We start from the raw sequence: 17,925 nt of genomic DNA, 5'->3' as shown, positions 1-17,925 counted from the left end.
CGTACCAAAAATATTTTAGCATGTTTAAAACAGGGTAAAGATGTATATAGCATATGTTATGATAACATATTACTGCATGACTTATCATGATTGTATAGAAGTTACAATGTACAGATGTACAGTGTTTCATGTTGTTGTATTATTTTGTAAAGTACTTATAGGAGCATGGCCATGCATTTTGTGTACACAACTAATCAGATTGATTTTATATGATATGGTTGTTTTAAATGATAACAGGATACCGTTGTTTGCTCCGGATGGGGATTCGTCGGATCGGAGGGGGAGTCTACCGGTGAGTGGTATGTGCACTAGCGAGGAGCGTTAGCCTGTCATAGATGTACGATCTATGATGACTCCTCCTGTGTTCTTGCTCCTCACTGGCCGGCTCTTTCTTTGATGTGATGACTCCGTGAGGGAGTAAATGGTTACTCCTATTATTTGTGTGTAAACTAAATACACATTTAATCGTGGCAGTAAAACATTATGTTATGATAATTGGTATTAATAACCAGTGATAATGTTTTGTACCGGAGTAATGATACAGTTTCTTTTAAAGGCGACTCCGGATCCCGGCTCCGGATTTCTAACTTTCATGTCATAAGGTTACCAGCATATAATATACATGCTGTAAAGTTATTTAGAATTGCTTTGTTTAACAATTCAGTGTCACAAAGCATGGCAACAAGTAAGCCCGCAAGTAAGTTTAAAGTGGATTATAATATGTTTTGGATATGCCAAATTACTTGTTGGATATATTTTGGGAAATTCAGTTAATTCTCCCACATATTTTTATATGTTATAAAGTGTTGAAGAGTATCTTTTAAAAATAAAGATGATAGTTTTTACGGAAACATCATTTACTCCGGATTTTGGACCCGGTGGAGCACCGATTGAATCCGAGAGCAATATGTATGAGCACCGGTGAGGGTAATGCACGATCATGGTTGATCGTTCCATGTTCGTATCCTCCCGCATGCTTTTGCATGCCGTTGTCTGGTTCTTTTGGTGATCCCCGCTCCGAGTAGGCGTAAGTGATCGATCCTTCCTGAGTCGGAACGATTCAGTTGCGTGTGATTTGATCAGCTCTGAAATACAATCACCGCCCATTTTCCGCCCAGGCCGACTATGTACGATCCGGGACGTATCGGTTTGGGGAGGGGAGTGTGTGGCGGAAATGGATGTCGACGATAGAGGGCCTCCTTCAGTCACGTGGTTTCATTGGCTATATAAGCGGGGTGCAATAGCACTCTGGGCCAGTCTGTCTGTAGCCGTGAGTGTGGTTGGTTGATGACTGGTCAATTAGCTCTCCTCTCTTCTAAGCATCCAAGCCGCCGCTCTCCGCTCCTGAATCCACTCCGATCTTGGATCAGCCCGAAGCCCAATAAAGGTGTTGAGCCAATTGATCTCATATCTGTGAGTGTGAGAGTGTTTCCTTTGCCAGTGTCAGGTACGATATGTTTCGTACACCTACTACATCATAGGCCTTACTTCGCTACCATATATACCGAAGGCCGGTTCCGCTACAATAGTGTAAACTCATGTTCTACGAGAAAAACTAAGGTGATATTTTAAAGGCCCCTTCAGAGGGATAAAAAAAATTTCAGGCCCCCCTTTTTGCATCAGCCCCCCCCCCCCCCCTTTACAAGTGTTTGTGAACGATCCCTAAATGCCTGGCTGGGGGGGGGGGGGGGGCATCATTCAACTTTAGAAGTGTGCCTACCGGGATATCGGGTACAAAACATTATTTTAAAAGGGGGTCATCGGGTACAAACAATGAAAAACGGGGTCATTGGGTATAATATTTTGAAAAAGGGGTAATTGGGTATAAGATTTCAAAAAAGGGGTCATCGGGTAGAAAATTTTGAAAAAATGGAGCAAAATTCTATTTTCTTGTTCCAAATTTTCCAAATTTCCAAAAGTTTCAGCATTATTTTGTGGCATTTTGATGATGCTATTCTAGAAAAAAAGGGGGTCATTGTGTAGCCGCAACTGAAAAAAGGGGGGTCATCGGGTAGGGTAACTTGGGGCAAATTGGGACACAGGGTAATTTGGGACAGTGATTTCGGAAATACTTTTATACCTTAAAATAGTCACATTTGCCCATTTTGCAACAAAATAACTTTGATATAATGTCTATTTATATTTCAAACCGTTTAAAAGTACCATTCTTCATTAAACAGGAACTTCTGAGGGCCGTAAGCCGTAACACATCAAAATAAGTATTCCATTTTTTTGTCATGTCTAAGCAGAGGTCACGACTTGTGGCTCAATATCTGAATCAATGGTCCGGATTAGTGTTTCTCAAATTAAAAAATAACTTCTAAGCTACCCTTTCAATTAAATAAGACAACAATTGTAACTTTTTTCTTCGAAAATTATAAGAAAAGCTTTCTTTTAGAAATATGCCAAATTGGGGTAAAATGGGACGCCATTGATTTACTGTGTGTAACTCAACCATTTTGCCCCAACAAAAAAAGTCCCATAGTAAATCAATGGCGTCCCATTTTACCCCCAGCTGTCCCATTTTACCCCAGCCTCTGTTACAGAAAAATCTTGCAGTGGGGTATGGGACGCCTTAAAGACACCTTAATAAAATAATGAAGCCGGAGGCCGACCGGCACCAATTTTTGTGAAACGTAAGTCTACTAGACACTTGGTGATGTACCTTTTGTTTTGTAGTGCCTTGTCGCAAGTTGTCGGGCCGAGTAAAATCTGGTGGGGCAAAATGGGACATTACTTTTTAGGTGGACCAATTTGCCCCACTTCCCCCTACCGTATGACTTTAAAAAAAAAGGAGGTCATCGGATATAGTCGACTTCAAAAGAGGGGTCCTATTGACAGGCACATACCGTCACCCAGCCCCCCTGGGGCCTGGCCCCCTTCAGTAAACTAATTGTGCTCCTGGTTCACAAATTGCGGACGAAATCTATAATTTTCCCATTCGTACCAATTGGTGGCGCTCGTCAACTTTATAAAATTGAATTTTATAACGCTTAGTATATGTTATATTTACTACTTTGTAACAGGTTAAAATTTGTCAAAAGTGATTTTTTATTTTTTTTCTATGATTATATATTCATAGTGCACCTTTATTATTATTTATTATTATGATATTATGAGATTGTGGTTAATTTGCTGGTGTAAAAAGTATAAATATAGTTTTACGAACAATTTGCCTGTGGTCCCTCAACTACACTGTAAAATTTCATAATCAACACGTGAATATTGAACGTGAAAGCGGCGTTTTTTGTTGTATTTGAGAGAAGACTAAACTCAATTTTTCATCGAATTCGGTCATTCTAGACAGCTACAGCCATGGCATACAAGGGGCAAAAAGTGCAGAAGGTTATGGTGCAACCTATTGTATCCTTTATATTGATAATAAATACTAAGGAAGAAGGAAAATGTGGTTAATTAAAACATGTAAGCTTAAATTCATATAGAGGCCGTCAGCCTTTCGCCATCTTGTGGGTACAAATGATCTGTGTGTTCATGCGTCGGATACTACGCGCAGGGCGCAACGTGCCACGCAGCTGTAATCGCGCCTCAACAGGGTGATTTTGCTGCCCACGCATGGAGATCGAACGATCATCACAGCGTGTACCCACAAGATGGCGGCATATGACGTCACGCTGACGGCCTCTATTGTACATTTGTAGGGCAGGCATGAAAGATGCAAAATTCGACATGGTTGTCATGTAAATCTAGTATGTTTATATTTATTAAGGGTTACTCAGTTCAGTAATACAATAAGCCCTTTCGCAAATTCGGAAAATTGCACATGCGCATGCTCAGACATCGTCACACATTCTTCAACAAGAGATAAACACGAGGAGGCTGCAGTGCATTTGCAATGGTGGCGAACTTTGCACTTCCTTCAAAAACATATTTTTGTAAAACATATTTTATTCTTTCCTAAATATGTTAATATTTCCTGTGAAATACAAATATTGTGAAGGAATGAAGACCAAACTGTCAGCGAAATTCCAGGACAAAACATTTTTATGCAAACGGCAAAGTTCACCCCATTGAAAATGTACAATAGCCTCATCGTGTTTATCTCCAATTTTATCGGCAAATATTACCCATGATGCACCATGATCTGAATTTGCGAAAGGGCTTATACTGGTCTCCCATGAGACAATTATACAAACAAAATATAAACATTTATACCGTAAACAGTCCTTCGTTTAAATAAATCAGTGGAGCTCAATTATTTATTATTGCTCTCGAGTCTCTGAATTGTTAGTACAAGGAACTTATACGATGTCCTCATTCACAAACTGATAAGTACTATCTGTCCATCGTATAAGACTGTTACCGTACGGCAATGTGGTGAAGGAATATTACACAGTCAAGAATAGGCTCCATCATTTTTTTATTATGATCCCTCCCAGTCTCCCGAAACATCAAAAGCGTTGCACTTATAGGATTTCTTTTAGAATACCCTACCTGTAGATTTTCAATGGGGGTCTTTTATGAACTACCCATACACATACACTGAATGTAAAACATGGTATTCTAAAAGATAGCCCACTTATACTTAAGACTGTTCTTTTTCACATAACGCAGACAAAGTAGGGCCAACTTGCCTAGAAATGGTCAAATTTTGGCAAGAAATATCTCTGTGTAATCCTATGTAAGTCTCATATCACATCGTTATCGGCGATCAAGGTTTTTTTTTTCTGAAGTTTGGTTGGTACCCACCAGCGTCATGCATATGACGTGACACAGCTAAAATAATCAACCGGGAATCGGGGATCGTTAAAATGTCAACAAATTTCAAAACACAGAAAGCAGTAAACTTAATGGCGAGCGGTCCGAATTTTGAGCCATACAAGTTTACGTGGTGAACTACTGAATTGTTCAGGAGAGCAACTTTGAGCACTTAAAATTACACTCCTGGTAGAACTGAGGAGCTCAATGTGCTCCCAATTGAACATGAAGGCAGATCGTTTTGCGTCCATATCCCATACGAGGGCTGGTCAATAAGTTCCCGCAACTATGGTGTATCTCCGCTCATGCATGACTTGGATGACTGTTACTTACGCTAAATACAAGTTTGTACTTTTGTCTTTCAAAACAAATATGTATTAGCAATACTGAATACTTGATTACGTAATGACATTAGCATAAACACAATAGTGTATGGGCACTGCCTGATTTATGGTGAAAAATAGTCAAGGAAATCTCGCGTCAAATTGAGGTATTGTTACATAATTCCAAATATCTCGAGAATAAAAGTATGGAATCTGGTGCGGTTTTTGCAACTTTTTAGACCGATAACATAGGAATGATGCTGTACTCTTTTTAGATCTATACCATTTTTATTAAAGAAAAGAGGTCGTGTTGAATATCTCCAATTTTGAGTAGGCTTTATCACCCATTGTTCTTTACATAATAAGAGATAGAAGGATTAATCGATGACAAAATTTAACAAATGGTACCTGGTTTGATTGGGTATCTACTGATTATTAAAAGGAGATCCCAGTGGCGTAAATCACAAACATTTCTTTCTTAATGAACCCTTGTTTTCAAACGGTCATGTTTTTGTAATCAAAGTAGCACACCATAGAGAGGCTCTGGATTGAATAAGAAATTTGAATTTCGAAAGGTATGTCTAATTCTAGCATAAGACTTGATATAGCAATTCACTCACCCAGCTACTGTTCCGCAAACCTTGTATTAGTCATATTTTTAGCGCTTTTTTGATGAAATTGTACTTTTTTCATACATATTTGGTACTTTCAATCATGCGTACCATCAACGCATGCGCATATTTCTATTTTTTTGCAACCAATTCTATTGTCCTGACTATGATCTCTCATACCATACCAATAATCATATTTGTTTTTGTTTTATTTTGGAGATAATTTGGATTATTTCTTCTACCGTGTGGGCTCTTTTCTCCCGATATTCACACCATTTTTGTTTGTCGTTAAGGCCTATTTTTGGTGAAGTTCAAAGACAGTCTCTTTCATGATCTGTTGACGGATACATTTCTTCTTTCACAATTATCAATTGAATATACTCAGTACCTCATACCAAAAATAAGGCTTGTAGATTGCTTTGGTCCTCACTTCTGGTTCTTTTTATTACACGTTCCTCAACTACAATTCAAATTTCCCGCCAATGTTGACAATTGTCAGTGTACATATGGCAATGACTTTATGCAAATGAGATTACGTAATTAAAGGTACTCTGATACTAATTGTTGTGTGTTTTCAAAGACAAAGGTACAAACTTTATTGATCGTAAGTAACCGTCATCTAAGTCATGCATGAGCGGAGATAAATAATGGTTGCGGGATATTATTGACCAACCCTCGTACATGCATTTATTGTATGTGAACGCAGACAAAACTTCGAAATTTAATCATTAGTTGACAGGGATCGCACTAGGTTTTAAAACCAGGGGTTCTCTGAACCCCCTGAATCGGTTAAAAAGAAGGGGTTCTCTAATCTGGCAAGTATTGAATGTACCGTTTCAATATATCAGTACCGTATCAGATTTTGTGATTATGGTTATAATGATGTGTTACTAATAAATAGAAGGCCCAGCAAAAAGCGTGATCTCGCTATTATTACCAACTACCTCGCTTTTAAGAAAGTCCCCAAGCAGTGTACTTACTATAAAAATGTTGCTTTATGCCATAAAAGTTAGCCGAATACCACAAAATGCAATTCAACTTCAACAAAGTGCAGAATTCAACAGCATTGCAAGTCACATGGATCATTAAAAAGCCATGTTTACTTTTTAGACCAAATATCATGATATTTATTGAATTACTGGAGTATTTTGACTATAAAACATAATTCAAGGGCACATTTTTGTCATTTTTTTCTTCTACGGCCTTGTATTTCACCGATGGCATATCTTTACACACCACCTGTGAAGCAATTCTTTCCGATCCCTAGAATTAGAAATTACCAACTCACGTACGTGTCGTCATTCAGTACTGCAATAACTCATGAGTGATTCTAGACAATATCGCAATCTGTGTAATATACGCTGGCGGTGTGTATTTTATTCTTATTTTTAAATTATGTTACAATGCTACCGTGACTTTGCATTTTAATTTCTGGACGGGTTGCACTTTTTAGACTACGTCTTCAAGTTTCTGGTGTCCAAATTTCAAAATTTTGTATTTTTCTATGGGATTATACAGTTAAGACATTTACTGTGGTCGCAACTTTTTGAGCTTTTTGAGTTGAACGTCGCCCTCTATAATAAGCAATGTGGACATACCTAACTTAGTCTCTCTAGGCTGGGATCATGCACTTTCAATCAGTTTACTACACGTTTGAATGGGAAATATTTTACCTACTCACCACATGTTTATTAAATTGCAATAATTGTTGATTTATACATAGATAAGGCGCATGAAAGTCGATTCCGAGTTTATCGTCCCCCGCCCGCGTCACTTTTTGGAAACCAAAAATACCCGCGTCAATTTTTCAAAAATGCCAAAATAATTCATTATTTTCGAAGTATCAGTGTTTTCGGCAGTTTTAGCAATTGGAAACATATATTTTTGTTTGTATAACATATAAATTCATAACTTGGAAGCAAAACCAGGCTCTTTTCTAACTTTTCTAGTTCCTACCTTTCGTAAAAATTTCTTCGTCGCATTTATTTCTGTTTTGCTTTAAATCAACACGCATTTTAGGTCAATAATGAAATCTGATGAAATAATGCAAAATGAAAAAGTCACCTCACCAACCTGGAAAAAAGAAGTGACGATAAACTCGGAATTGACTTTCATGAGTCTAATAATGCAGGAGGGACAGTGTTCTATTGTTTGTTCAGCGTCATAGTTAAAATGATGAAAGGAAGAGAGGAGCAAATTAATGTAATAAAAATGTTATTTTACTGTGAAAATGTGAAAAAATCAAATACTTATAAAATATACAATTTTCGATTTTGGATGCGGTCAGGAAACAAACTGAAAATCAATTACGAAGGGCCTAAGCAACACTCTCAATAGTCACCATAGTGACAATTTTCGCAAAAACTTTCTACAGGTCTCTCAATTTTCAGGATTTTCAAGGCCAAAGTGAAAAAGTTATGCAGACAAGTGATGGGAAATACAGAATTAATTTCAGCTCTTTAATAATTTTTAAATTGCAATTTGCTATACCGCTGTACAAAACACAATAAGCCTGTGTGCAATCTTGGAAAATTGGAACTGCGCATGCTCAGACATGGTCACACAGTCTTGTGACAGTTCTTCGACAAGAGATAAACAGAAACAATCTCCCCCATTGACGGTTGTGTGAATGAACTGCGACTCAAAGGGAATCCACCATGATTTTTCATGTCTTTTACAAGATTAGCCATTTGAAACAATCATAATCAATACTATATGAAAGTATTGAGAAGACATCTGGACCAAAGAGTGTGAAAAACGTGTAGGTAGCATTTTTTTTAAAGTGCAGAATTCACTCCCATTGAAATATACTGCCCGAGATGCAACAATTGCCCCAATTCCAAAGGAAACCCCTGCTACAATCTCAAAACTAAGGCCAATCTCATTGACTTCCCTTTTGGCAAAAGTATGTGAGGGGTTTGTTGCAAATTGGGTGCTTGATGATATTTCTAGTGCAATTGACCGCAACCAATATGGTAGTATCAAAGGGTCGTCTACTTGTCATTGTCTAATTGAAATTCTTGATGTTTTTTTCAAAGGTACAGACAAAGGAGGAACTGTAGGAACCCTAGTTGTGACGGACTTCTCCAAGGCATTTGATTGCATCGACCATACTTTAGCTATACAGAGACTCTACGAGCTTGGCAGGGCTTCAAATCCGACGCGAACCGGTTCGCGTGAAGGTTCTCGCCGGGTTGCAACTGGGCGAACCAAAATTGGTTCGCGCACAAGCTTGGAAGTCTAAGATCACATTTTGTGTTATTTTTACCCTTTTTTACTGCAACGGAAATGTGATTTAATAATCTCATTAATCCATGAATATAATTCTGAAATGTTGAGGAAAAAAGGCAAAGTTTTCATCATTTTAGCTGTCCATCTCGTACAGAGCGTGAAAGGTAGGCCCTGGCCTGTGTTTACAACCCACCATCCCATAATAATAGATATGACCTCGCTAGTAAATAAAAGCGTCTATGTCATTGGTTAAATCACATTCATCTCACGTATTTCCACCAATCACGGCAACTCTTTCTTACCAAAGAGTCGGGTCATATGAATAATTAATCATGACATGAATAATTAATCGTCAAATGATTACACACGTGCTCACCCTTTACCCGATGTACAAAATAATATGTGGAATAAATTTAATTTAATTTAATTTGCATTTCATTTGAAAATATATGGTTTAAAATTGCGAATCATATAACAGTACATACAAAAGCTATTTTAAGCAATTTCCAGCGAACATTTAAGGACATTTGTAATAAATTTATGAATAAAATGTAAATAGATATCAAGTGAAATTAGGGGTATTGCGGTATATGGTATATTTTCATGTTTTGACATCTCTTCATCGCGTAGCTAGCAGTAGGAGATGGGTCATTCGCGGCCTCAGATTCTCCAAAACTAACTCATAGGCCTACGGGTGTAAAACCTTTTAAACTGCACTATATTTAATACATAAATATTATGTTATGGTCTCATTAATGCATGATAGGTAAGTTACAGCGATAGTCGAAGTTTAATAAGCTTAAAGAAAGTTGCTGAGCTTGCTGTGTATTTTACGTTCGGTAAACTACAATATTATTATTACTTTCAGGATTCAAAGTTGAAACAGCTGCTTTTAACAAAAAAAAGATAACCAACATGGTTTTGTTATTAATAATGTTATAGTAAGTTGCAAACAAATTCCCACCTATTTATAGGGTATTATGATTTCACAGGGTTTTTTTTTTTCAATATTACGGGGAATCGAAAGCCTGGTTCTGATGAGAACCAAAGGTTCTCGCAAAAGCCATTTGCGAGAACCTAAACTGGTTCCCGCAATTGATTGCGAATTTGAACCCCTGCTTGGTGTCAGAAGCGAGTTACTGCCGTGGATTATGAACTTCCTCACAGCTCGTCGTCAACGGGTGCAGTACCACTCTGCCCTGTCAGAATGGGAAACTCTCTCATGTGGTGTCCCACAAGGCACTAAGCTGGGCCCCATCACATTTCTTGGTGTAATCAACAATGCTTCTGAGGAGTCTCTGACTAAAAGCTTTAAGTATGTCGATGATCTCACCCTTGAGAGGTTCGTCCTGCTAAACAAGTCAGCCAGATTGGACCTGATGTTCAGGACTTGGATGCTTGGGCAAAGACAATCATCTCAAGCTCAATCCGAGTAAGTGCAAGGTGATGCAGGTTTGTTTCATGAGGGAACCTCCCGCCCCTCCTAGTCTTCGCATTGCTGGGATTGAGCTTGAGGTGGTGTCTAAGACTAAGCTCCTGGGCCTGACTGTCCAGTCTAATCTTGGCTGGCAGTCTCAGGTTAACAATATGGTATCAAAAAGCAGCCGAAGGTTGTACATGCTCTCACGTCTCAAACGCTTTGGTGTTCCAACTGGTGACCTAGTCTCTGTTTATATTGGTTATGTTCGCCCAACATGCGAATATGCAGCCCCTGTCTGGCATGGTAGTATTACCAACGGCCAGGCATATCAATTAGAGCGCATCCAAAAGAGGGCTTGCCGCATTATCCTTGGTGCTAATTACTCATCCTACACAGATTCCCTTGACCAGTTGGAACTCCAAACTTTGAATGATAGAAGACTACATCTCTGTACACAATTTGCTCAAAAATGTGTTGAATCTGATAGGTACTCAGAATGGTTTCCACACAATATGAGGACCCACAATATGACCCTTAGACAGTGCAATAAGTATCATGTCCCCAGAACCAAAACAAAAAGATATGGGAACAGCTCAATACCTTATCTCACTCATCTACTTAATTAGTGCATCTCATCATGTTCATATTCAGCTGGTGTGTTTTAACTGTGATTTTATGACAGCATTTTATCTTGATGTATTGAATTTGTCCCTTATAATTTGGCTGGTCCAAATATTTATGTGCAATATTTTGTTATGTTATTTATTAATTACTGTTTATTAAATTAAATTCTTTAGTGCATCTGGTGTGTGGGTGTGTGTGGAGGGCTGATAGTTGGTGTGAGTGTATGTAAGGTGTGTGTGTATGTAAGGGGTGTGTATGTAAGGTGTGTGTGTATGTAAGGTGTGTGTGGAGAATGTGGGAGTGTGTGAGCTGTGTGACTGAGATTTTGCCTCAACAAGTGCAATTAATTTCTTTGAGTAATTTTATGGTGTTTTCATGTAATTTTATATGTTTTTTTTATGTCTTTTAATGTAAACATTGCAAATGTAATGTTTCATGTAATTTGGCCTACGGGCCACGAATTTGAAATAAATTTAATCTGAATCTGAATCTGAATAATCAATACTATATGAAAGTATTGAGAAGACATCTGGACCAAAGAGTGTGAAAAACGTGTAGGTAGCATTTTTTTTAAAGTGCAGAATTCACTCCCATTGAAATATACTGCCCGAGTCCCCATGTTTATCTCCAGTTCTTTTCATGGAATACTCACTATGTACTCTGTTCTGGAATTGTAAAACGGCTTATAAAAACAGAAATAGAATCATAGGCCTGCTGCCTGCATGGAGGGTAGTTCAATATTTTACACACAAAGATACTGTTGTTTTCCTTGACTATGTGCTACTTTTCTCTTCTCTGATGTCAACAGAACTTGATTTTTAGATATCTTCAAAACGTAAGTATAGTTTTATCTTGGTGTAGATTATTCATAGTTTAAAACATTGTTTAGAAATCAAATCTAATACTGGAACTAAAACTTTGCAGCTCACTTAATTATGCTGCACCCTGAGGATGTCCGATGGTTTCTGACGCACCAAATTGAGTTGCAAAATTTTAGTTCCAGTATTAGATTTAATTTCTAAATAATATAAGTATAGTTTTGTTGTAAAAGTTCCATGTTTAATCAACCTTTATAGATCTACATACATGCACAGGGTGTCTCAAATACCATATCTTTGTGCACACAGTATCTTCTGAACAAAAATTCATAGATTTTAGCAACTTATGACAATTGTATGTACAATTGTTTTGATACCAGTTTTTTTTTGTCAATGTTGAAAGAAAAAAAATAAAGAAACATTTCGCTACATAATTAAGAAATTTTAGCATCATGCATTTTTACTGGTTCCCTCAAAAACATCACAGACTCTTTGGACTCGGTCATTATAACATAATTATGACATTAAATCACTCGTAGAAGACCACAGTTAAGCAGCTAAGATAGTGAGTTTTCTTTCATTTTACCTCATCCTCATTGGTTTGGCTTAAAATGATCAGAAAACTTTCCTGACAGTTGTTACTAATACTATTCTATAATATTTGGCAAAGAATAACCAAATTAAGATTTGACCGAAATCATATATTATGGCTTTAACCCTAGTGATGTTGTCTCTCTTTCCTTACAGAGATCAAGAGTACAAGTATGGTTATATGACCAGGTGAACCTGAGAGTAGAAGGACATATTATTGTAAGTAATCTGAAAACTAAACAAAAAGTTTTTCTCCAATTCAGCTTCATTTTTTTATAGTCTCTTTATAAAAAAAGAGGAAACGGATTGGAGCTTTATCCGATAATCATCTGTTTGGAGGATGGTGTTAAAAAGCAAGGGTCCCACTAAGATGCATCCTTCTGGCCAGGACGCGATTTTCCATTGTTGGGCGCACTGTTCAGCAAGCTGCATTGGACCCACATGATTTTTAGGATATGATCTTTCCTGTTAGCCAGTTGCATCTCTGGTACATGTTCTTTGAGAGAATTGAATGATTCACACAAAATGTGCTTGGTCAAGAATCAAAATTATTGCTTTGTACACTATGCGACAAAATTCTAACTCTAAGGCTGCCAACACTAACCTCAGATCAAGCACTGTCTTAAAAATGGTAAATACTATAATTATATTTTGCAGGGTTTTGATGAATACATGAATCTAGTACTTGATGAGGCAGAAGAGGTACATCTTAAGAAACATACAAGAAAGCCAATTGGTAAGCACAGTACATTTTTAGCTCATTGTGTTAGCACAATGAACTCTAGGCATGGTCTATTTTTCTGTATGTTTTTTTCTTTCTCTTGCTACATCGTTTGAGCAATGGATCTGGTAATTTGAGGCGGCAATCTTTGCATGATGGTTCATGATTGTTACTTATTTAGCTAAAAAAATTTGGACGGAAAGTATCATTTTTGGAGCATTTTCTTACGAAAAGTTTTACCTAATTTCATGGAATAGTCTCCTATGTAGACTGTTTGTGGTGCTTTTCATATTACAAACACTGTACAAACTCCTTGATCGTGCGAATTTGTAAAAGAGATTGTTGAACTTTACTGTTTCAGTGCGGCTGCAATGTCTGCTTTTCAGTGTTGCTTTTAGCACCAATTGGGCTTGTGCTGTCTATAGGCCCTTACTTCTGTGCACGAGCCAGGAGCAAATAGTGTCTCAAATTCTCCCAAATCTGAACTAATTGGGCTACCAAATTGTTGGTTGGCAACCCTGTCTATGAACAAACATCTCACTCATGTACACTTTATATCACACATCTTGACCCAATTAGTTATGTAAACATTTACTCAAGGTGAAATGTCCTTTTGACTGGCACTGGCCTAGTATATCAGTAAATGGGACCATGACAACCCCTCTCTGACATTACAAAACAGACAAACAGAAAGTCTGAACAGGGAAGTGCTGGGGGTAAACACTAGGCTAGTGGCCTTTCCCTGTTTTGAAGATTGAAGGGAGCACTTGTTTGAAATATGAAGTCAGGAAAATTAGATGTGTGTGCAAAATTGTATGTATTTATTTATTTCATTTACCATGAAAGTGTTGTAGTTTTTAAGTTTCAAGTTTTTATTTGGAAATTGCTTTTACATCAGTGGCACTCATCAATCCGATGGTGCATCCAAGACACAAACAAAACTGTATTAAACAAAATAAAATCAAAGGATACTCGACAAGCAAAAGGTACAAATAAATAAATGCCTTGAATAAATAAATATCTTGAGAACTGCAAGTATATTTTCAAAATGCTGATTTGTGCTTGATCACAGCACTATGGTGATTTTGAGGTTTGAGAATACTGAAATGTGTTTTTTCAAAGTTGGTAGCCCTGTATACATAGTTATACATGGCTATACATGGCTATATATGGCTATACATGGCTATGACATGGTTACATATGGCTATACATAGCTATGCATGGCTATACATGGCCATACATAGCTACCCATGGCTATACATAGCTATGCATGGCTATACATAGCTATGCATGGCTATACATAGCTATGCATGGCTATACATAGCTATGCATGGCTATACATAGCTATGCATGGCTATACTCGACAAGCAAAAGGTACAAATAAATAAATGCCTTGAATAAATAAATATCTTGAGAGCCGCAAGTATATTTTCAAAATGCTGATTTGTGCTTGATCACAGCACTATGGTGATTTTGAGGTTTGAGAATACTGAAATGTGTTTTTTCAAAGTTGGTAGCCCTGTATACATAGTTATACATGGCTAAACATGGCTATACATGGCTATGACATGGTTACATATGGCTATACATAGCTATGCATGGCTATCTATGGCCATACATAGCTATCCATGGCTATACATAGCTATGCATGGCTATACATAGCTATGCATGTCTATACATAGCTATGCATGGCTATACATAGCTATACATAGCTATGCATGGCTATACATAGGTATGCATGGCTATACATAGCTATGCATGACTATACATAACTATGCATGGCTATACATAGCTATGCATGCCATTTACCATGAAAGTGTTGTAGTTTTTAAGTTTCAAGTTTTTATTTGGAAATTGCTTTTACATCAGTGGCACTCATCTATCCGATGGTGCATCCAAGACATTAAATATACAAACAAAACTGTATTAAACAAAATAAAATCAAAGGATACTCGACAAGCAAAAGGTACAAATAAATAAATGCCTTGAATAAATAAATATCTTGAGAACCGTAAGTATATTTTCAAAATGCTGATTTGTGCTTGATCACAGCACTATGGTGATTTTGAGAATACTGAAATGTGTTTTTCAAAGTTGGCAGCCCTGTATACATAGCTATACATGGCTATACATGGCCATGACATGGTTACATATGGCTATACATGGCCATACATAGCTATCCATGGCTATACATAGCTATCCATGGCTATACATAGCTATGCATGGCTATACATAGCTATGCATGGCTATACATAACTATGCATGGCTATACTATGCATGACTATACATAGCTATGCATGGCTATACATAACTATGCATGGCTATACATAGCTATGCATGGCTATACATATCTATGCATGGCTATACATAGCTACGCATGGTATTCCTGACCATAACCCATAACAAATGAGCTACAGCACCAGTGGTGCTCTTGTTGTTTTTTCGCGCTTTTGTAGCTACGTGCCAAAAGGAGTAGCAATTAAAGCATGCACATGGAATTGTATGTACGCATAGCACAAACTTTGGGGTAGAACTTCATTTTGAGAAAACTGCAATAGGTCCATTTATAAGTGTTATTTATTGGTATATAAGACCCCTGCATTGGCTGCAATTTGGAGAGCATTCAAATGGCACCAATGCAGCTTACAAATGTCTTTGTACATTTATATCAATTTCAGTGTTCTTCCGCAATCATTCCATGTTAAGAAATATTACCTCAAAGAAGTGTGGTCTAGCTTTTCTTTTCGTACGGTGTTATATTTGACCCATTTCATTGAAGCATGGCAGATGTCAGCAGGTATCTAAAGATAATGAAAATGTGTATGAAAATAAAGAAATTCATGAATTACTGAACATGTTGATTAGGACTTATTGAAAATTCATAGTTCTAGTCCAATAAAACTGCACATAGTGTGGATAGTTGCTCAGTGCAATGCAGGTGCCAGTTGGTTTCTTTTTTCGAAGATCATCAAATGTGTGAGCAATATTATATTATTGCCCTTAAAATCATGGATTAATTAACTGTTGTGGTTTGATGTGATTGGTCAGTCACATATTGATTTTAACATCTCCAAAATTTATGTTTTCTCCATGGCTTTCTTTAGGCTTTTAAGGTGGTACTACACCCCTGATAAATTTTGTGACTAATTTTGCATTGGTAACAAAAGTATATTATGTATATTATAGGGGCAAGGAATCCAATTACTTCACTGAAATTTCAGTGATTCAAGACAAGTGGTTCATTATATATGTTATAAATGAGGTACATTCTAGCGGTACCTCTTTTCTTATCATAAATAATGTACCGCTTGTCTTGGGTCACTGAAATTCCAGTGTAGTAACTTGCCCCTTGTCCCTATAATATACATAAATTTTGTTACCTGTGTGTTATTTTGTTGTTGTTGAGAAAAATGATATAATATGTATACATTCTTTTGTTACCAGTGTGTTATTATTTTTTTTGAGAAAAATGCAAAAATTGTCACAAATTTATCAAGGGGTGTAGTACCACCTTAAGTTTTCTCCAAGGCTTTCTTTGACTTTTTAAGTAGTTGATGAACACTAAATTCATCTTGTTATCCTTTTCTTTGTAGGTCGAGTCATGCTCAAAGGAGACAACATCACATTAATACAGAACGTAGTAACGGCGGAACCGGATGATGAATAGCACCTGCTTGTTTGAGATTTTGTTTTCATCTTTGTATTTTCTGATAAGCTACTACTTCATCACCGTCCAACAAGTGAGGATAGACACTTGCAGACAACTTTCACACTGCATTGTTTCTGCAATAACAGCTACATTTATCGCTGTTGGTTTTATATCTTGTTCAGAATTTATTAGGCAAAATTGACATTGATCAGATGTAACTTTGAACGGCACAAGATGAACCAAATCAGTAGTGTGCATCTGCGTCGGTCACTCCACGTGATAATAATGTGCAGGCTTGAGAATTTTCAGGATTTAGCAGGCTATTGTGTTGTCCAAATGTACGCATTTTCATTTTTTGTGCAGCCTGTTTTAGGCCTTGTAAGCCGTAAATTCACTTTTTCAGGCTATTTTCAAAAATGCCATTCTTATGCCTAATATATGTCTCTTACAGACTGGAGAAGAACTATGTAGGCCTTACTGTTCAATTTTGCCTTTTAAATTATGATCATAATTTCCTTGTAGCTGATTAGAAAATACTCTTGGAACTGATGCGAATTAATAATTCCATCCTACCATGACAAAAGGGCATAACTGACTTTTCTGCTAAAAATTATTGTCATCTTTGATGTCTCATGCAGTTGGTATCCAAAGTAACGTCTGAAACACCCCAATTTGAAACATGTATCTTAAAAATACAACCCTTTTAAAGGTGTGCATGTAGAAATCAATACAGACTAAACACAAATTCTTTGTTCATCGTTTAAAAATGGTCAAAAGTGTCAGTTGTGCCATTTTGTCATGGTAGGGAAAGTCGTCTGCTAGAGAGTCACCAGCTAAAAGCAGACAACATTTGACTTTGTTGCAAAATGGATACTTGTACACAGAAGTATTGTCATTAGACTGTTCCAAGTCTTTCCTGAAAAAGATTTGTGCCACAGTTTACTGAAATGGATAAAATCCAAAGATATTAAGAGAGCTGGGACTCCATATAACCCCTTGCCTACCGCTGTGGTAAATCCATCATGTTTGATTGTCATGCATGGGGGGCAAAATAGTGTACCTATTATTCAGTAAAAGCTTGAGTTTTACAAAGGTGTGCAGGAATGCATTTTATCATACCACTAAGGGAAATATCAAAGAACACCGCTAACCTGATATATTTTCGTATCTAGTCAGTGAGTGCGTATTTTACGCTTTATATCTAGTCAGTAAGAGCGCATT

General features: G+C 37.1%; 1 protein-coding gene across 1 annotated transcript; it reads left to right on the top strand.

Moving 5' to 3' along the window:
• The first annotated feature begins 3,198 nt into the window (after positions 1-3,198).
• Positions 3,199-17,811, top strand: LOC140166541 (small nuclear ribonucleoprotein E-like). The gene is made up of 5 exons (XM_072190026.1): positions 3,199-3,363; positions 11,734-11,760; positions 12,491-12,553; positions 12,992-13,070; positions 16,649-17,811. The coding sequence occupies exons 1-5, from the start codon at positions 3,316-3,318 to the stop codon at positions 16,720-16,722; spliced, it is 291 nt and encodes a 96-aa protein (XP_072046127.1). The 5' UTR covers positions 3,199-3,315; the 3' UTR covers positions 16,723-17,811.
• Positions 17,812-17,925: the final 114 nt, after the last annotated feature.

The sequence above is a fragment of the Amphiura filiformis genome, chromosome 12 (genome assembly GCF_039555335.1).
Source record: "Amphiura filiformis chromosome 12, Afil_fr2py, whole genome shotgun sequence".
In the NCBI taxonomy this organism is placed as follows: Eukaryota; Metazoa; Echinodermata; class Ophiuroidea; order Amphilepidida; family Amphiuridae; genus Amphiura; species Amphiura filiformis.
The sequence above is the reverse complement of the archived record's forward strand: the minus strand, read 5'-3'. Positions and strand labels throughout refer to the sequence as shown.

Excerpts from the sequence above, each read along its gene's own strand:
- LOC140166541 (XM_072190026.1), top strand. The coding sequence starts at position 3,316 with ATGGCATACAAGGGGCAAAAAGTGCAGAAGGTTATGGTGCAACCTATT. Across the intron at positions 11,761-12,490 it reads TTTTTAGATATCTTCAAAAC|AGATCAAGAGTACAAGTATG; the intron begins GTAAGTATAGTT and ends CTTTCCTTACAG. Across the intron at positions 12,554-12,991 it reads GAGTAGAAGGACATATTATT|GGTTTTGATGAATACATGAA; the intron begins GTAAGTAATCTG and ends TATATTTTGCAG.